Source organism: Phyllostomus discolor, chromosome 10 (genome assembly GCF_004126475.2).
Source record: "Phyllostomus discolor isolate MPI-MPIP mPhyDis1 chromosome 10, mPhyDis1.pri.v3, whole genome shotgun sequence".
Classification (NCBI taxonomy): domain Eukaryota; kingdom Metazoa; phylum Chordata; class Mammalia; order Chiroptera; family Phyllostomidae; genus Phyllostomus; species Phyllostomus discolor.
The window spans coordinates 31,114,509-31,135,826 of NC_040912.2; the positions used below are offsets into that span (position 1 = coordinate 31,114,509).

At 36.4% G+C, this 21,318-nt stretch overlaps 1 protein-coding gene across 10 annotated transcripts in view; it reads right to left on the bottom strand.

Annotated features, from left to right (window-relative positions):
* The window catches only part of AKAP9 (A-kinase anchoring protein 9), a 168,300-nt gene that overhangs the window by 78,736 nt on the left and 68,246 nt on the right, over positions 1-21,318 (bottom strand). For 6 of the 10 annotated variants that reach the window (XM_036010625.1, XM_036010622.1, XM_036010623.1 and 3 more), the window contains 7 exons: positions 18,316-18,412; positions 17,063-17,158; positions 4,948-5,301; positions 3,463-3,687; positions 2,252-2,392; positions 1,667-1,770; positions 870-965 (listed from right to left, as the gene is read on the bottom strand). In XM_036010625.1, coding sequence (XP_035866518.1) covers positions 870-965; positions 1,667-1,770; positions 2,252-2,392; positions 3,463-3,687; positions 4,948-5,301; positions 17,063-17,158; positions 18,316-18,412 — 1,113 coding nt within the window. The remainder of the gene's footprint in view (positions 1-869; positions 966-1,666; positions 1,771-2,251; positions 2,393-3,462; positions 3,688-4,947; positions 5,302-17,062; positions 17,159-18,315; positions 18,413-21,318) is intronic. The other 4 variants (XM_028525171.2, XM_036010626.1, XM_036010627.1 and 1 more) reach the window with 3 other exon arrangements.

A 21,318-nucleotide genomic window follows, 5' to 3' on the forward strand; every position in this document is an offset into this window, starting at 1 on the left:
TCCTTCTAGACTATTCCCCACATCTCTCTCATAAATATATATGTAATATGTATATATACATATAAATAAAGTGGGATTATCCTGTGATTAGCTTACAAACTGTTTTTGTAAGCTTTTTATTCTGCTTAACACAAGTATCTCTCCATGTCAAGAAATATAATTCCATAAATGGTGATTCAGAAGATGATCTGATCAATCTTCTAAATAAACAATTCTCTTGTTCTAACAACTTAATTCAATAAAGGTATTACAGTGGCAAGCCTGATACTTAATACATGCAGACAGAATAAGAGACTTTCATGGTAAAGGTCCTTTGCCTTAAGACAGCTTTCCCTCCCACAGTGAGGGAGATAACTCACAATCAGGTTAAAGGATATCTCTTTTCACAAGCACATGACATAACTATTTTAAGATAAGGTAATAAATGCAGAATTTTTCCTTCAGTATTTGTCAAGAGAAAGAGGCAGTTCTATTTTTGCACCTAGATCAACTTCTCCGCTTACATAAGGGTACTAAAAATAAAACTCTAAATAATTTAGTTAGTGGAAAGTAAGTCAAAGGTTTTATTTCTTTAACTTTTCCTGAGATTTTGTTCAAGCCCTAAACACACCAGGACTAGAATATTTTGAAAACAGAAATTCTACATAAGAAAACTAATTAAAATTAATATGATGGTAAAAAGAAATAAATATGAATACTAATTTATCAGCACCCATTGAAAAGTCCTAATAATTAAACACTGCATAATTTTAAAAATATACTTGAGATAAAAAGAATTTATCTAAATTACCAAATAAACATTTATTTTATAATTATAAAATAAACATTTTGTTTATTTTATATCGATATGTTAACTCTAATTCTCATACACTGTCTTTCTTGTTTGAGTTCCATACTGACTGTGTTCCATACTGATGATCCAATGGGGAAGCCAAAATCTTAGGGGCCAAATTCCTCCATGCAAGCTGAGGAAGGAGGTTAGGAGGACAGAAGGTTGACAATCACAGAAATTGGAAAAGGAGGAAATTAAGTTAGTAGATATTAGTTTTAATTTAAAATTAAAGAAACTATTTTCACTTGAGCAGACAAAATTTAAAATATTGTGCTTAAAGTCCTTAATATTAATGTGGGATAACTATTCTCATTTATATTTTACATTTTTATACTAATATCTACAAAATCAAAGTAAGGAAAAGTTTTGTTAACATAAAATCATTAATTTATTCCTCTGTAAAACTGCTATATGGATTAAAAGTTCTCATCTGTTATGCAGTAAATGTATGAAAGTGACACGTGGACTATCACACATAGTTTTCTGTCCTCATCACGAACAACCCAGAGGGAAGCTTATACTGAATGCATGACCTCCCAGTGACAGAATAAACCCACAAACACAATTTTATTTTTTAGTATAAAAATGCCGTATGAGCAAACTAAAACTAGTCCAGAAAGTTTCAACAACCAAATGATGCCTTAAATTTACTGAGTTAAGTATTTGATAAGTATTTGTTAAAAATTACTTTACATACAAAAGCTTAAGTACTTGTTTGTTGATTTAAATGACCAAAATCTGTGACTCTTTACATACAGAATATAATGTACAAATAAAAGAAATGTACAAGATAAAAATAAGAATTGTATTGAAACAAATACATATCCTGTATACCTTTCATTAGACAGAACATCAGGAGGCACATCTTCAAGTTTTCTGTCCAATTCCTTTTCTTTAAAGATCTGTTCCTCAGCGTCCCCTTGGTTTTCATCTTCATCCTGTGTAAGTTTGTGTAAAGGTAGAGAAGACAAGACAGAAAGAAAACCTGTCATCTTGGAAATAGCTTGTTGAATATTCCTTTCTATTTGTTATGAGGTGAAACAGAAACCTCTGCATGCAGAATTGCTACTGTATAAAATAATATTTAACTATATTTTTCAAGAGATTAGCATTATCAAAAGAAGATAAAAGACTCTAGATTACAGTCCAAAAGCTTGTAATGGGTTCAAGCTAATGCATGCTATAGAGGGACAATAAAGTGTGTTAGGTTGCTCCTGGTGAGACAGCAGTTGCAAACCTAGCAATGTCAAGATTCAAATTACCTTAAATGGAATGTAAGGCATCTTGACTCCACCTACCTTACATGTAAGCAATCACAAATATTTTAAATGCAACACCTATAAACACATTTCACACCAACAATGAAGACAAACTGCATTGTGGATCCACTGTTCCTAGGTGGGGCAAAGTCCATACTACCTGTGTTTGCGTACTGCTGTTGTGCAGCTCACAACACAGCTTCTCTCTTCCAGCTAGAGACAGCTGCTTTAGTGCTTCCAGCTCCTCTAAAAGCACCCTCTCTCTCTCTGAAACCAGGTTTTCATTATCTATTGAGGATCTCTAAATAAGAAAAAAGGTCATGAGAGAATATTGTTTGCGAAAGAAGACACAGGCAGAAATATTAAGCAGATTTCTTTTAACCCCCTGGGACCAACAGACCCTAGTTCTACCTATGATTCGTATCCCATAAGGGGTTAAAAGCATATATAAAGTTCAATGCAAAATTTGAAAAAAACAAAAAAGATAATTAAGTCTATATATTAGAAATTTGTGCAACTCAAAGGATATTATTTTATATGCCAATTTTGCATTGAAAATTCAGAATGTTAAATTCACAAAATGCGATGAAGAAAAGCAAAATTGATTTTTCCAAATATTCTCAACTCACTCCCAATTTCCTATTATTCTATATATGAAAGAACATATTTCAAGAGTTCTCTATTTTTCATTTCTCTTTTTAGCTTAAGTTTCCAAAAACTAAATAAAAGTTTTAATAAGAACTTCTATATAAATATTTCTTGCTTTTCTGCAATGATTTTGTGAGTACATTATATACAGCAATTGATAAGAATCCAGCTCCCAAATACCAAGGAGTATATAAATTTAGCCAAGAAAGGGATAAGAACGTTATAGAAATGTGCATTTCTCAAATCAAGAAGAGATGTTTCCCTGGACAAAGAAGATCCAGAAACACACTACTTCAGATTTCCATTCTTGATTTAAAAGAGAGATTAAGGACAGATAAAGGTAAACCTCGGAGATGCTAACTGGTGGACTCACAAAACTATAAATATGGGAAAACTGAATATTAACTGCACTTCAGCACAAATATTTTCCAAAACTGTCAAACAGTTTTGCCACATGTGGTCAATAGAATGACTATAAAAACCAAACAATCTTGCAGTCCTTTTTCCAGTGCCTGCAAAGAAAGATAAATAAAATGGTAGAGTACAATACACTACGAGTCAGATTTCTCTAATAAGACCTAACACTGGCGTGCACATGGAACCTATTCCTGATGTTAAATATTTGTATTCAGATTTTGTCAATAATTTTGATTTTTGTTTAAGAAGTTATATAAAGAACACTACTATTTTAATTGGGGAGAAAAGGGACTCTAAGTCCCATACCTGGGCTAATTGTCTATTTAGTCTCGTAATCTCTTCTTGTAGCTGTTCCTGGTCTTCTCGTTGTCTCTCCATCTGGCGCATGTGTGCCTGCCTTAACAGTTCTGTTGCCTGCTGATGTTCTTGGTACTGGCGTACAAGTTCCTGCCTCATATCTTCCAGTTGTTCTTCATTTAACATTAACTGCCTAGAAGCATCCATGCTTGACACCAAAATCTCATCATGGATCTAGAATAGTTAAAAGAAATTCAACCATAACACATTTTGTATAAATCTGTTAGAATCAATATTTAAAATAAATATGAAAGCAAGTCCACTATTAATTTCACAAAGCATCTGATATTTTATATAAATAACCATGTAAATAATTTTTAAGAGATGTTTGTCTTAATTATAATTCTTAACACAGATTATCATTATATGTGTTATTCTCCAAAAGCAAAAGAGTAATTTATCAGTTAGTTTAGACGTAATCTAAGGGAAAAGAATACAAAAGGATACTTAAGATTCCTTCTACTCTTACTGAAGCTAAAACTCCATTATTCCTCTTGACGTTTGATAGTGGGGAAATATTATAGATATAATACTTTGTATTTTAAAATTTATAAAACCTAAGGAATTTTACCTATTTAATTTATATCATGCAGTGATCACAGTACTACAGAGGACAGCTTGATAAGAAACAGTGCCCAATAAATTTTATTTGGAAATAAGTTTTATATTTCACTTTCTCATACTCATAAAAAGTCAACTCCCTAATCGGTCTCTATAAGTACTTCAATTCCTGAAGAGCTACTACTTAAACAAATCATTCTGATTTATTCTGCTTTAAATAGTTACTGGTAAATTAAAGAGTTTTATACTATGTAAAGAGTTGATAATTTTATTTGAATGCCACTAAAAAGATGTAACCTATCCCAAACATTAATCAAAAAATTTGAATTTAGATAATTTAAAAGAGGTAGAATTTATTTTCTGTTAAAGGCACAGTTGAGATATAGACACAAAACTAATTCTCCATTAATGAATAAGTAAAGAAAAAGAATTAGTAAATACAGACTAGAATGCTTTAAATTGTTTTCTTAGTAGGTAGCTATTTTCTTGTGATAGTAGCATTATTAAATAAAGTAAATCTTTTATTCATACATATTGTCAAACTGTAGTATGCTTAACTGACTAAAACAAAATTAATATAGGTAACTTAGTAAGATTTTACCATGAATAATATGTGTAAGACAAATAAAAATACCATGAACCAGATATTGGTATTATACTTGATATTATTATTTAATAATATTATTATTATTTAATAATAATATCAAGTCATTCATATACCTCACAAATAATAAAGCACATTCATAATGTGAAGCATAAGTCAAGAGTGGATTTGATTCTTTCCTTCTCCATTAGGAAACATCACTGCTAATAGTTGTACAGTGAAGGAAATCACAATTTTATATATTATTATATTCAAGGAGGCATACTTACAGATTCTCTGGCTCCAAATGTTTTATCTTTGGAGAACAGTTCTTCTGAAATAGTCAGTTCATGGTCCTTTGATTCGAGTATATCAAGATTATCACTGTTTGGTAAAAGGACTTCTTTCCCATCTTCTCCTAACTCCTTACTAAGTGGTTTAAATTCTTCTTTAAATTTCATGTCTGTTGTCTCGAAAGTCTGAAAACCAACAGGACCCTGGGGTAAGTTCCTTTCATTTAAGTGTTGCTGTTCTTGTAGACAGAGAGCATGTGCTTGTTTTGATGATATAGTATCTTCTTTTTCTCCAGATAGTCTAGATAGTTCAGTTTGTTGAGCAAATAATACACTCATTGACACAATGACCTACAGAATAAGGTAAATAAAAAAGGATTAGATTTATAAATACCAGCAAGAATTAAAAAGCACTTGCCACTCAAAATTACATGAATTAGAAAAAGGCATGGCTTTGTGGTTTTAAACTAAAAGAAATACTGTGATAAAGTGATATGAAGATAAAGATTTCCTATTTTACAATGAATCTAAAGTAAAAGTATTATATTACTGGCCTTTTTAAATAAAGTTTTAAAATCCTTACTATGACAGCAATGAATGTTCAGTACAGAAATCAGAAAGAAGGAAATAAAAGTCCTTATATTTCTCTCTTCCAAGAAAAATCACAACTAACACTTCAGTAATACTTTTCCAAATCTTCCTCTCTTTTGATATCAATATAGATATGAAAAGATAGAATCATATGTTTCTTTAAAAATGTGTATTATAATTTGCTTTTACAGCTTAACTATTGAGTATATTTTCAAATTAAAAATATATTTCTATATAATTTTTGATAAGTTTCAAGTTTCAGGTTATACAAATGTATTATAAATTTATTCAATCAATTTTCTGTGTTGGGCACTTCGACTGATTTCTTTCTTACACTATTTCAAACACAACTATGATAAAATCTCTGTAACTATATCATTATGAAAATCCTTTCTTATTTCCTTACAATTCCCAGAAGTGAAGTACTTGGTTTGGGTAATTGGTAAGTATGATTCTGTAATTTAATTTCATTTTCCACTCCAATTATGATCCTACATCCCTACTTATTTTTGGCCCATCCAGCACAGGTAGTTAGACATTCTGACTAGCAGCCTTGGTTCTGAAAAATCCAAGCCTTTGAGAACCAAACGTATCAATAACTTTATTTCAAGTCCTATCTCCATAGATTATTTGCAATGGGGGATGCCTGGTTGCCATAGTCTAAGATAAAGTATGCCTGGCCTTTGAAACCTTTGTGCCTATTGACCTTCAATCAACTCTTTCCCTGTTGGTCCATGTGGTATAAATGGACTGCTGCTTTAATGTCCCATCTTAAACCTGATGTGTCTATTGGGGGGTTCCTGATTCGCACCTGGTTCCTGCTAGCCTCCTTACTCCCAGGTGCTGTCTCCTCTAGGTGCTGCATGGAGTCCTGCTTCAGTGGAACAATACTGATGATAACATGAACAACAACAATGAATGCTGTGGCCACCAACTACTAAATCCTTCTATTATTTTCTTTAATCCTCATTATAGGAAATTCATTTATCATAATGAAAGAATTCATTATCTTTCATTTATATATTTATGCTAATTTTATTTTTATTAGGTAGGTACTATTGTATTATTACCCCAATTTAATAAATGAGAAAATTATGAAGTGAGATGAAGTAATTTGACCCCCAAAACACAAAGCAACTAAATGGTGAAAGTTGGGGTTCAAAATCCTGTAGTCTTATGTAAGCTTCTCGTCCTAGAATGTGGCATTACACTATTGCCCTTCACATCTGAACAAATCTTCCTAGAGATGTAATGGTGCAAGAGAATTAGGAAGAATAATTATATTACCAATAGTCAATCCTGAGAAAATGGAAATGCAGCAACATTAGGAGCCATGTTAAGTGTCTAATCTAAAAAATGTTATAGCAGTGATTTGAATGAAGGTGTGTCTAGCTATACAGTTCAAATACCTTAAACACTATACATAATATGCTTCCACTCAGGTGACACCACTACTAGATCTCATCTACCAAAATGGACTTCATGAAGGCCTATGCCAGCTCCCACAGAATCAGAGTTTGGTAATAATGTTCTAGACACTGTCATATGGGAAATATGCCCATTAAGCAAAATGTCAAAAAACAATGACAAATTAGTGGACCAAGTGATACAGCTTGGTAAAACGTATCTTCAAGAAATGACACTCAGAGGTGAGACCTCTGGGGCATGTCTCCCTCAGAGACTCCAGTCTGGTGTTCAGGCAGGTGGAACTACAAAGCTAAGGTGAGGTGTGGAGCTCACCCTTACCCTCAGCTAAGGACTCTCTTGATCTGTTTTCTCAAGTCCTGCTGGCCCCACTCTGCTGAGCTTGCTCCTGTAGTGAAAATGGGCTGCATCCAAACTGAGCCAGTGGTGTGCTCCTCCTGGGAGAGCTGCAGTTGGAGACTGTAGCAGAGACTGAGTGATATGGCTCTGAGGTAGAGGCCACATTCTCCCCACTGAGTGCCTGACCATGCTATCCACAAGAAGGGGAGCCATTTGCCCCATCCTCACAACCCAGTTGCACTGCCCTAACAAGCTTATGCCATGTGGAAGGGGGCTAGGGGCGGGCCAGCTTGGGTCCACTATACAGTTCTTGAAAAGGCTATGGAGGAGGCCAGCCAACCTTAGAAGCTGGCAAAGCAGTGGACAGGTGGATGCCAACTTCAGAGCCTTGGACCTTTTAATAACCTCCCCCTACCTCAGAGCTGAAGAAAGCCAGCCCTCCCACGCTCAGCCAGCCCCAGTAGACACAGACACAATCAGCGAATAGCATGGTAATTCCAGACGGGCAGCACAAGGCCAGTTACACACAATGCCTGACACCGACCTGCACCAGAAACCCATATAAAGTGGGCCCAGAACCAACACAACCAGTGGTGGGCTTCAAATCTCAGCAGAGCTAAACCTAACTAGCCACACCGAGGCACAGCCAAAGGGAGACTCTGGCAAGCAACAGATCCTGCTGGAAAAAAAGTCACCTCATTGAGCAGCCTCTGAACAGTAATTCATACACAATGAACAAGATCTATCCTTAGAGTCAGCCAGCCTGAGGGTTAACGGCCCCACAAATGGGCCAACAGGATTTAAGACTCAACTACAACATCAGGGGCCACATAACCCACCCAAGAAACATTTCTGGAGAAACTAGCTCAGATGATCACAAACTACCTACACCATAAGGCCCTTATTACAAGCCTGGGAATCATAGCAAACCTACCTAATACACAGAGACAAACCCAAAAAGGCAGACAAAATGGGGACACAAAGACATATGTCCCAAATGAAAGAAGAGAGAAATCCTCAGAAGAATAAAATGAAATGGAAGCAACCAAGATACAGATGAAGCATTTAAAGCAATGGTTATCTATCTTGAGTAAGTCATAACACCATAAAGTCCTAGAGCAAAACCTAGGCAGAAAAATTTCAGATATCCCATACAGCAATATTTTTGCTGATATGTCTCCTAGAGCAAAGGATATAAAGGAAAGAATAAACAAATGGGAGGTTTGCCATTTCCACCAGGCAAGGGAGCAGTAGGACTCAGCTAGTGAATGACGACACTCCCCTCTGGTGGCCGACCTAGGCTAGAACCCTAGTAGTGCAGGTACTCTGGAGCAGAGAGCTTTGGGGCTCTGCACAATGCATAGTTTTCCCACTAATTCCATAGAAACCATAAAATCAAGCAATGGAAAGAATTCCCAAGAAAGCATTTGGGCCAGGAAGAAACATAATAGAAAAGTTCCATTTTTCAGTGTTTGAAATATCTTTTTATTCCCAGACAGTGAGCCAAATTTCTGAATAGTTCAGAACACACTAAAGAAGCCCAGACTTTTAAGGGTATTTTATAACTCTGCTTTTTATAAACAGAACATTTAAGCCATTGTTATCTCTGTTACTGAGGGTTACTGTTGACTGAAATTGCTAGTGAAATACTCTAAAAGGAATGAAAGTTTGTGCTTCTTGTGCATTAAGTAAATGCCAGTTTTTATATTTCATTATTCAGTCTCTGAACAATATATGTATTTCAGAACTTAAGTTTCTGTGAACCAGAAACCTGGCTTCTGCACTTATCCACATATCCCATGAGAACAATATGTTTGAACTTCCTGTGTAGCTGACCTTAACTGAGGAAAAAAACAAAAAGTCCAACCAAGCTAACTGGTCTCACTTTAAATTCATAACCCCCATCCTTGAAATGGGCCCTCAGCAACACTGGGCAAGTCTACTGAATGTCTGTTGTCACTTCTGGTCAAGATGGCGTCATGGGCAGATATGGCTTCCCGCTTTACACAACCACATCAAAATTACAACTAAAATATAGAACAATCATCACCCAGAATTGTCAGAAATTGAGTTGGATGGAAGTCTGACAACCATGGAATTAAAGACACCACACCCATCCAGACTGGTATGAGGGGCAGATGTGGCATGGGCTGGTCCTACACCTTCATGTAGTGTACAGAAATTTGGGAAGAATATCTTGGGAGTGAGGAATCCCAGCCCCATACCAGGACCCCAGCCCAGGAAGATAAGTCCCCACAATTTTGGCCGCAAAATACAGTGGGGATTGAGTCGGTAAAAGATAATTCTGAAGCCCCAAGCAGTTCCTCTTAAAGAACCCACACATGGACTCATCTACTCAGGCTCACGCCCTCTGAGCTCCAGCACTGGGGTAGCAGCATGAAAGGCACCAGTGGCACACTGACAGAAACTGAAGTGTCTGGCTTCAAGGTGAGCAGAGGCCACTGACCCTTTTCTAAACTCTCCCCCCACAGAGCCACAGAACTGGCAAGCTGGTGCCATATCTGGACTCCAACAAACTGGCTAACACTGACCATTCTCAAGATCCCCAAGACTCTATCCCATCCAACCTTATGGGCCACACAAGCTCCTTTTCCATATGAATGGCAGGTCTTGGCTCATGCTTCACAAGTTCCTAAATCCTCTCAAACAATCAAGAGTTGGCCTCAGTGAGCCCCAGGTCCAGCACTAGCAGCAGCCAGCCTAGATTCACAGCTTGGCTTCACCTGGGAATCTCTAAGCCCAGGACAAATAGCAGCCATCTCAGACTGCTTCATAGCTCAGGCAGAGTGGCCCTGGGCAAAACACAGGTTGGCGCTGATCTTGGCCTGCACTATCTGGGAAACCCCAGGACCAGCACACCCAGTGGACAGCTACAGATGACATCGAACTACCATCACCTTGTCCCTGCACAACCTCCATGGAAGGTGGATGTTCATGCTCAGTGGTCACAGCCAATCCTTGCAGCTGACTGGCCTGGGTAAATCCCTCCCACTGATTTGTCAACAGTAACCAGGTTCAACAAGAAGAGGAGGTATACTCAACCCAAACAAAGGGTGCACCTCGAGTACCCAGCTTGGGTGATGGGGAGTCTGTGCCACTGGACCCTATTGGACACCTACTATATTAGGCTACAGTACCAAGTCAGGGAGTCATAACTATTCTATTTAATACATAGAAACAAACTCAGGGAGGCTGCCAAAATGAGGAGACAAAGAACCCAAATGAAAGAAAAGATTAAAACTAAAAAAAAAAGCTAAACAAGATGGAGACAAGCAATCTATCAGATGCAGAATTCAAAACATTGGTTATAACGATGCTCAAAGGACTTAGTGAGGACCTCAGCAACATTAAAAAGACCCAGGCAGAAATGAAATATATACTAATTGAAATAAAGAACAATTTACAGGGAACCAACACTAGAGTAAATGAGGCTGAGAATCAAATCAATGATTTGGAACATGAGGAAGCAAAAAAATATTCAATCAGAACAGTAAAAAAAAAGGAATCCCACAAAGTGAGGGTAGTATAAGTAGCCTCTGGGACAACTTCAAGAGGTCCAACATTCACATCCTAGGGGTGCCAGAAGAAGAGAAAGAGAAAGAAACTGGAAATCTATTTGAAAAAAAATGAAAGAAAACTTCTCTAATTTGGTGAAGGAAACAGACATGCAAGTCCAGGAAACACAGAGAGTCACAAACAAGATGGATGCAAAGAGGTCCACACTAAGACACGTCATAATTAAAATGCCAAAGTTTAAAGATAAAGAGAGAATCTTAAAAGCAGCAAGAGAAAAGAAGTTAGTTACCTGTAGGGGAGTTCCCATAAAGACTGTCAGCAGATTTCTCAAAAGAAACTTTGCAGGCTAGAAGGGATTGGCAAGAAATATTCAAAGTCATGAAAAGCAGAGACCTACAGCCAAGATTGCTCTACCCAGCCAAGCTATCATTTAGAACCAAAGGACAGATAAAGAGCTTCCCAGACAAGAAAAATAGAAAGTTCATCATCACCAAACCATTATTATAAGAAATGTTAAGGGGACTTATTTAAGATTAAAATTGTGAACAATAATATGGTAAAAATACATATCTATCAACAATTAAAATCTAAAAAACAAACTAAGCAAACAAGAATAACAGAGACACGATCATGGATACGGACAGCATTTTTTGGTGGTTGCCAGATGGGATGGGGGTATGGTGGAATGGGTGAAGGGGTGAGGGGATTAAGAAGTTCAAATAGGTAGGTACAGAATAGCCATGAGGATGTAAATTACAGTATAGGAAATGGAGTAGCCAAAGAGCTTATATGCATGACCCATGGACATGAACAATGGTGTGGGAATTGCCTGAGGGAGTGAGGGGTGCTGGGTGGAGTTGGGTAAAGGAAGGAAAACCAGGACAACTGTACTAGCATAAGCAATAAAATATAATTTAAAAATTTTCTGTTTTGTTTTCCATTTTTTATTCCTTCTCCTAGCCAGCCCTTTTCTCCCTCCCTTTAAAGCTCCAACATCATCTCATTCTTTTGGATTCTCAGGTACTGATCTTGATTCTTATTTTAGTAAGAAAACAGATTTAGCAATCAGAAGAGAACTTCCACAGGCTCCAAATGCCCTATTTGAAAACACCCAAATCATGAACCAAATATCTTCTGCCTTCCTTCTTTTATTATGGATTAAACTGTCTTGCTCCAAGCTAATGGCAGCTGTCCAGGACATGACATTGCCTCTCATTTGCTCAAGGACACCTGTTGTAGCAACTGTTCCTCTCTCTCCTGAATGAGTTGTTCCCCTCCTCTACTTAATCATATTAACATAGAAATATGATGAGAAATCTCTCATCTTACTTAAACCAAGAAAATAGCAACAACAAAAATCTACCACTTAACAGCCTTTAGCTACCACTGGATTTCTCTGCTTCTCTTTCAAGTAAAGTCTGTTCATTCTTCTTCTTCACTCTCTTCATGCTTCTCCTTCATTCTGTCTCTCGATTCCATTCTAATCAGTTTGTCTACACCACCCCATCAAATGTGTTGTGAAAGTCACCAGTAGTTATGCATTTTAAATCCAATGGTTAATTTACAGTTTTAATCTTTCTCATCAGATACACATGACACAGTTTAATACATTTTCTTCTTTGTATTTCTTTTAAAAAATATATTTTATTGATTATGCTATTATACTTGTCCCATTTCTACCCTTTACTTCCCTCATCCCTGCACACCCCCTTCTACCAGCATCCCCCCTGCCCTGCCGCACTTAGTTCATATCCATGGGTCGTACATATAAGTTCTTTGGCTTCTCCATTTCCTATACTATTCTTAATCTCTCCCTATTTTGTACCTACCATTTGTGCTTCTTATTCCCTGTACCTTTTCCCCTATTCGCCCCACTACTCCCCGATAACCTTCCATGTGATCTCCACTTCTGTGATTCTGTTCCTGTTCTAGTTTGCTTACTTTTTGTTTTTAGGTTTGGATGTTGATAGTTGTGAGTTTCTTGTCATTTTACTGTTCATATTTTTGATCTTCTTTTTCTTAGAAAAGTCCCTTTAACATTTCATATAATAAGGTATTGGTAGTGATGAACTCCTTTAACTTGACCTTATCTGAGAAGCAGTTTACCCTTCCTTTCTATTTATAGCTTTGCTGGATACAGTAATTTTGGATGTAAGTTCTTGCATTTCATGACTTTCAATACTCTTTCCACCCTCTTCTTGCCTGCAAGGTTTATTTTGAGAAATCAGGTGACAGTCTATGGGCACTCCTTTGTAGGTAACTGTCTCTTTTTCTCTTGCTGCATTTAAGATTCTCTCCTTACCTTTGCTCTTGGGTAATGTAATTATGATGTGCCTTGGGGTGTGCTTCCTTGGGTTCAACTTCTGTGGGACTCTCTCAGCTTCCCTGACTTCTAGAAAGTCTATTTCTTTACCAGATTGGGGAAGTTCTCTTTTGTTACATTTTCAAATAAGTTTTCAATTTCTTGCCCTTCCTCTTCTCCTTCTAGCGCCCCTATGATTCGGATGTTGGAACATTTAAGTTGCCCCAGAGGTTGCTAAGCCTCTCCTCATTTTTCTGAGTTCTTGTTTCTTCATTCTATTCAGTTGAATGTTTATTTCTTCCTTCTGCTCCCAATCATTGATTTGAGTCCTGGTCCTTCCCTTCCCTAGGGTTCCCTGTACATTTTGCTTTATTTTACTTTACATAGCCTTCACTTTTTCTTATTTTGTGACCATACTCAAACCATTTCTGTGAGCATCCTGATTACCATTGTTTTGAACTACCCATCTGATAGGCTATCTCTTCATCATTTAGTTGTATTTTTTCTCGGAGCTTTGACCTGTTCTTTCATTTGGGATATGGATATTTACTTATTTTATCTTGGTGAATCTTTTATGTTGTAAGGGGCAGAGCCTTAGTTATTCACCAGGGCAGGGTGAGCCATGTTGCTGCATTGTGGTGCTGTATGTTGGGGAGGGGTCTGAGAGGGAACAATGTCACTTGCTCAGGTCTCAGCCAGCTTTCAGCCACTTCCCGTTACCCACAAGCAAATTGGGCCCTTCTGGTGCTGATTCCTAGGTGGGGGGTGGTTTGTGTACATTCTAGGACCCTGTGGGTCTCTCCAACAAACTCTCTTCAAAGCTGGGAGTTTCTCCTGTTGTCAAAACCCACACAGGTTTTTACAGTCAGAAGTTTTGAGGCTTTATTTCCCCATGCTGGAACCCTAGGTTGTGTGGTCTGTCTCACTCCCCAGTTGTTCCTTTCAGTTTTTCTGCTTGCAAATGTGGGACTGCCCAGTCTGTCAACAGCCACCTTGCCATGCCAGTCTCTGCCCCTCCTACCATTCTGAATGAATGTTTCTTCTTTAACACCCTGGTTGTTGGATTTCCATACAGTTCGGTTTTCTGGCAGTTCTAGTTATTTTTTGTTTTTAAATTTGTTGTTGTCCTTCTTTTGGTTGTGCAAGGAGGCAAAGTGTATCTACCCATGCTTCCATCTTGGCTGGAAGTTCAGAACTTTCAGCTTAATATTTTCTTCATACACATTTATTACTTGTCTTCTGTAATACAGTCCTTTGCTCTTTCCATATTTAAATTAGTGCTCCTCTTTATCTCCACTGTTCTTCCTCATTTCTCTAACTTCTAAACATGGGCAATCTCCAGGCTCTCCCAGACCCCTCTTTATTAATACTCACTGTATTAGTGTTTTTCAATTTTTTTTCATTGCAACCATAGTAAACATACACAAAACAATAAAAAATGTTTTATACTGTGGCCCAAAGCAAACATATGTACCTGTGTGTCTTTATATAATTGAACCTTTCCATTTACATTTAAAATCCTGGTCACAAAGCAATAAACTGATGTCTTAACTTAAAAATAAGTTACAACTCACAGTCTGAAAAATATTGTCCCATATACTAACTACCATATTTACATGTCTACTTTTATCTTGTTTGCTGGACTTGAGGTTTACATATCCAACCAGTTCCTCACATTTATATTTAGACGTTTAACAAGTGATTTGCATTTAATAGGTCAAAATTGTAATTCTTAAGTCTCCCATTCCTCTCCAGAAACTATTGCTATGTAGTCTTTTCTATCCTCCATCCAACACCTAAGTAAACAGCAACTCAGTTTCTCCACTTAAGTCAAATAAGTTGGAGTAATATTTTACCCTGAAGGGAAAGCCCTTGCCCCTTTCCCTGTATTTCTCCCTCTGCTATCTGGTTACACTTGCTGAGGAGATACATCTGTGCCAGGGTTTCACAGTATTTCACCGAATGGGTCCCCTGAATATAGGAGTGGCAGGACTGAAGCAAACCTGCAGAACTGGCAGCTGGGCAAGTGGCCTTCATACTCCTGCCCAGTCTCCATGGCTACCTGTTAGAGACATTCTTGGAGTAATTCCTGACTTCCCTCTTTCTCTTACATCCCACTTTTTAAAAAGTTGCTCAACCTGTCACCTTCATGATCTAGTCTCTAACTTCCTTCCAGATCTCACTTAACCTCACTTTAAAAGTGAGGTTGTCTGTGATAACCCTGTATAATATATATAATGTTTAATCTCCACAGAATTTTCCAGTCTTATTACTCAAGTTGGTTCTTCTATTCAGAGTACTTATCATCTGTGCATTGTCATCTGCACCAATTAGAATGCAAGGTCTATGGGAGCAAAGTTTTCTTCTCTTTTCTGAGCACTCAGAATACTGCCTGACAGTGGAATGTAAATGAATGTCAAATCACCAGTTGACTCTACTGTGATCTATACTAATAATCACTACACGTTTTAGGCTTCTTCTACTTACCCTGTGCTTTTAAAACAATGATTTTCAATCTTTTCCCATCACCACATGGGAGAGATATAGGGTAGAGTATAATCCAGTCAGTACTGGTGACTAATACCAATAATATGTATTATTCTAGAATCGAGGTGGGCCATCATATTGTTTCTTGGACCACAATTCCTTGGTTGCCTTTGGAACAGTTTTCACTGACCTGTACTTTGGTGCTCTGCTATCAGCTTGGATGAATGAAGCTTTATAAAACATACTTATATCATCTCCATTATCACAGTAATATGACTACTTTAAAAATACATTTATGAGTTTTTGTCATCTGCTAGGTGCTTTATGTATATTAATTTATTGAATTTTTATAAGAATTACTATTGTACTTATTATTTTCCTCTTTAACATTGGGAGAACTATGACTCGGAAGTTGAGTAACTCTCCTAACATCATAAATCTAGTAAACCAGAAGTACAAGAATTTAAAGCATATATCCTTTACTAAACCTCATGCTCTGCATTGCTATACTATGATGCCCTCTTATAACATTCCATTGAGAAATTTATGTAAGAGCTAAGTGCTACAGAAAACCTACATTTCTCTGAATAACTAGATAATAAGACCTACATAAAAGTGATGGTGCTTCACTTTTTAGTTTGATCTCCAGGAACTAAACATTCAATTCAGATACAGAGGTGAGTAAGTCTTTATGGCCTACATATTTCCTTGGGTCTTAACCTCTTCATCCAATTTATGTTTAACCTAATTCTTTATGTATTTCCTATATATCCTATCAATTAACCTCCTTAGAAATACATATACTCCACTGGGGCTGTTATACTGGAACAGTTGAAATAATGTAAAAAAATGGGCTGACAAACTCAGAATTCAGCTGCTGGATATAAGGACCCAATCAGATATGTTCATTTTTAAAGAGAATACAAAGACAAAAGAAATGGATCATAAAGGTAGACTAGGTGATATACTTGGTATTCAAGAGTTTAAAAGAATGGCTCTGGGCATAGCAGCTAAGAGTATATATAAATATGACCACCACAGTAACTTCTCTGGGAGAAGACAGGCAAAGGTAATACAGAAAAGAGCAACCACCTTCTTTCTCATTTCCTACCATATTCCCCACCTTTAAGGAAGACCAAACTCCTTCATAAGGGAACTACTCACAAGGTAACAAATTTACAAAAACTTGTTTCGGTATTCTAAAAAGTTTCTAATTATTGTACTATTCCACATCAAGAGAAGATGCGTCCCACAAAGACATTTGCTTAAAGGCAATTGTTGGTTGATACCAGTATATGACAACTTAAAGATAAGACGTGTATGAAACTTGTAACAAAAAAAAAAGTGCACTGCCATCAATAAAACTACATTTTTTGAAGATTCAAAGGGAATACAAACCACAATAATCTTCCAGACAAACCATGAACTTACTTTAGCTACTTCTTCTTCTAATTGTTCTTGGTACTGTTTTTCCAGCAGCTTAACCATGTTTGTTTCCTGTTCCACTCCAAATTCACCACCAGAAGACTAAATTAAAAAGCAAAATATGACACACTTATTTACACTAATTATGCACAACTTATTTTTAAACTTCTACTCTCAAGTATCTTTTAAAAAAATCACTATTTCTTAGAAAACTATGAATTTTAATAAATTTTAGTTCTTAATTAAAAATAATTCTAGTGAATAATTCTACTAAATAATTGTACTTACTACTGTGAATTTAACAAAGATGCAAAATGAGAAAATATTTACACATTTATAATTATTAACATATGTTCAAGGGCAAAATAAAGACACTTCTTAAATATAATGAATAAGATGTATGTATTTGATTTTAAGTAACATTAACAATGGCTGGCTTTGCTCATGAAAGTACAAGCAAATTTCTATCCTCCTCAGCACTTATTAATAGTATCCAATTTTCTATAAATACAAATATTTATTGTATTTATTGTATTTATTTTCTGTTTATTTTTATAAACAGAAAAAGACATAATTGGTTTTTAAAAATGTAAACATGTTCTCAGCATGAAAGTATTTCTTTATTCACTAATTATCTGAATGTCATTCAAAGAGATACTCCACACCGGATGGGTGGGGAAGAATAAAAAAATGTAGCTAGTATCTCTCCTTTGTATCCAGAAGCTTCATTTTTTGTAAAACTTAAGAACTAAAAATCTACTAAGACCAGGGTTTGGCAGTTCTAAGTCTGAAAAAAGCCACCATAAATTGGGACTACACACAATATTGAGGAGAGCCAGAAGGTGGTTTACCTAGATGGATTATATGGTAAAAGATGAGGGCTTTTAGATATCTCTTGGCCAGTGCTAAAGGAAGCCTCATCCATTGTTCCAGCTCTAGCATCTTGGGTTCAGGAGATCCCTAAAGACTATTCTAGAGATGATCTGGCCCAGCTTCCCATGGTGAGAAGAAAGGCTGCCACCCAGGGCACTGAAACTAATTTGTTACATAGCCCATGTAATGCAAAACAAGACAAGTTTTAAATGAGAAAATATTCAGGGAAAAAAACCCTCTATTCTTCTGGGTCTTTTATATTAGGCATTATCCTCATATTTATTATGCTTAGTTCTCAGCAACTAGTTATTCGATAATTACTGACAGACATAAAAATGGTAGTTAAGAAAGAAATTAGTGCACATTACAGTTTAAAGATAAAATACCTCTATTGTACTATCGATGTTCTGTTTTACACAATTTCCATAGTGCATGGTTTTCCGTACATCAGATTCAGTAGTTACCCCTGAATCAGTGAAGAACCTAAATGTAAATAAAAGAAGATGAAATAATTAGAGCTGTGTGTAAGTTTTACTGTTACTCTAGATTGATTTATTTATATTTAAGATTTTATTTATTTAATTTTTTAGAAATAGGGGAAGGGAAAGAGAGGGGGAGAAGCATCAGTGTGTGGTTGCCCCTCACATGCCCCCAACTGGGGACCTGACCCGCAACCAGGTATGTGCCCTGATTGGGAATCTAACCAGAGACCCTTTGGTTCGCAGGTCTGTGCTCAATCCACTGAGCTACACCAGCCAGGGCCCAAATTTAAAGCATGCATGAAAGTGTGCTGGGCAGGGGGAAGAAAAATGATATGTCAAGAGTTACAGATACTATATCTTCAGTTATATTTTTTATTACTTTTTCCACTTTAAAGTAACATAATTGAGTGATAGAGTATTTTAACATCACCATTGAATTTCATGTCATTTTATAAAGTCTACTACAAATGTACAACATGGAGCTATTTATATATACAAATATTTTTAGAAGTTATATATAATATTGACTAAAAACTTTATAAAATCTTATTTTTTATTAAAAAATTATTTATATGCACATACATACACATCAAAAAATAAAAAGGTCTGGAAGAACACACATGAAAGGTAGCAATGACCACCTCTCTTGGAACTGGGGAGCAGTGGCAATGAAAGAAGATTCTTAATTTATACACCATCACTTCTGAAATGTTTTTATTTTTAATCTTTATTATCTTTTGGTGTTTTGTAAAAAAATATTGGAATGCTTAACTTGGGTCATAAAAATAAAGTAGGATTAATATTTAGGTACCACGGGGAAAAGATTATTAAAGGGGAAAACTGCGATTTTCTTTTTAGCTAACACAATCTCTCACTCCCATTTTCATGTGTGCCCACATTGCCTTCCCCCTTCCACCCTCAGCTAGTCCACCTCCTCCTTTCCTTCTTCCATTCTCTTCTTTCACTCTGCCCCCAAATGGCCAGACACAAGTTGTCATCGTCCCACTTCATAACTTATATAACTAACCTCCTACTGACAGACACTTGTTTCCAAAGGTTCACTACTACAAACAATGCTACAGTACAGATCCTCATGAATAAATTTTTTGCATCCATCTATGGATGTTTCTATATGATAAAATCATACAATTGTCAGACTTAATATTTGAATTTTTAATATAATGCCATGTGCTAAATGTTACTTTAATCTTTATTCCCATAACAGTATCATTTAAATATTTTCTCAAAACTTGGCAACAATGAAGTTCTAACAGTCTTACAACTTTGTTACATGCATGGCCTGCTGTTGACCAAGTAAGCTCTTCTGCTGTGAATCACCTATTCATGTTCTATGTTCCCATTAAACAAATGGAAAAAATCATTTCCCTTGACTTTCTTTTCGGCTGTTTCCTGCTTTCTCCTATCTTTCTCCTTTTTTTTTGTCTCTGTTTCCCCATTTCTTCTTATATGCACTATTCTGATCTTGGTTTCATGTCTTAATTCTTATTGTCACAGCCTAGAAAACTTTCCTGATTGTTTACTGAGCCACTAAGATCCAAACTTCAAAAAAGTGCTGTTAAATCACAATGAGTTCGTTCTGTAGCTTTATAGCATTTCAAAGCATTTATTTCAAATTCAAAAATGTTTGGCTAAAACTGAATTCATTGTTCCCTTCTTACAATGAAGGTCATACTCCCCCACCTGCCCCGTTTGTCTACTTGACTCCAGCACCATTATTCTCCATATACCCTCTGCTTTGCTCCCAACACAACTCCATCCCAATGTCTCATATTCGTCCCTTCATTTCCTTTTCTCTAGGAGCCACTCCAACATTACAGAAATGCACAGGGATGGGCAGTGAAAAATACCCGAGGGATGGATTCTAGCACTTTGATTGTATCGTCATGTTATAGTCCCCAATCACTACTTTTTAAAAATTTTGTAAATAATTGATTATATTGAAGTACCCTGCAGGAAAGGACCAATTTATATACATCTCAATTTTCTTCCATGGCATCCAGCCAAGGTTCTTCCCTCATAATCTTAAAGGTAGTTATTATGATCATTATAGAGATGCTTAAAATATCTACCCAAAATCATACAGGCAGTAAAAAGCAAAATTAGAGGTCAAATGCAGGTCTGTCTGACTTACACCTGTGGTCCTTCCAATCCCTCACTATGAGGAGGGGACTCCCCCCTCAAATCCTGTAATTTATTTATAAAAAATTGTGTATTTATTTTTACATGTTTAAATTTCAGTCACCTTCAAAGTACTGTCTACTTGATGCAATACACTTATCAAGACTTTTTTCCCCACTGCTCAAAATGGTTTTTGAATTTGTGAATTTTGATGCCTTTTCATGCTTCTGCCATTTTTTGTTTTACCTCTCCCACATGAGCAAAAAGTTTCCTTTTGAGGACTTTTTTCATCCAGGGAAACAAAGAAGTCACCTGGGGCGAAATCAGGTGACTAAAAAGTGCATTGCATGGGATCATGTAGTTTTCAGTCAAAAACTGCTGAACGCTCAGCGCCATATGGGCAGGTGCGCTCATAAATCACCCACCATAAGTCTTCAAAAAAATTCACTGAAGCTGAATGCAGCCCCCCACAACAAAACCATCTACCCTGACTGATATAGATGGGTTCCTAGAACACTTGCCTAGTGGGGGAAGCCTGTACTACAAGGGACCTGCCCTCCAGAAGGTAGTAATGTTTTTTTTCAGAGCCCCCTCATTTATCCCCAACAGGCTTCTTATATAACATAACTAAATATTTGTTAAATGAATAACTCAATTATTTTTCTTAAACTAGCTCAAGAGTATACCTTAGGTGAACAGAATACTCTTCATTCAAGTGTTATGGTTGTGTCCACATATGTAATAATATTTACAAGAAATAACTGGCTC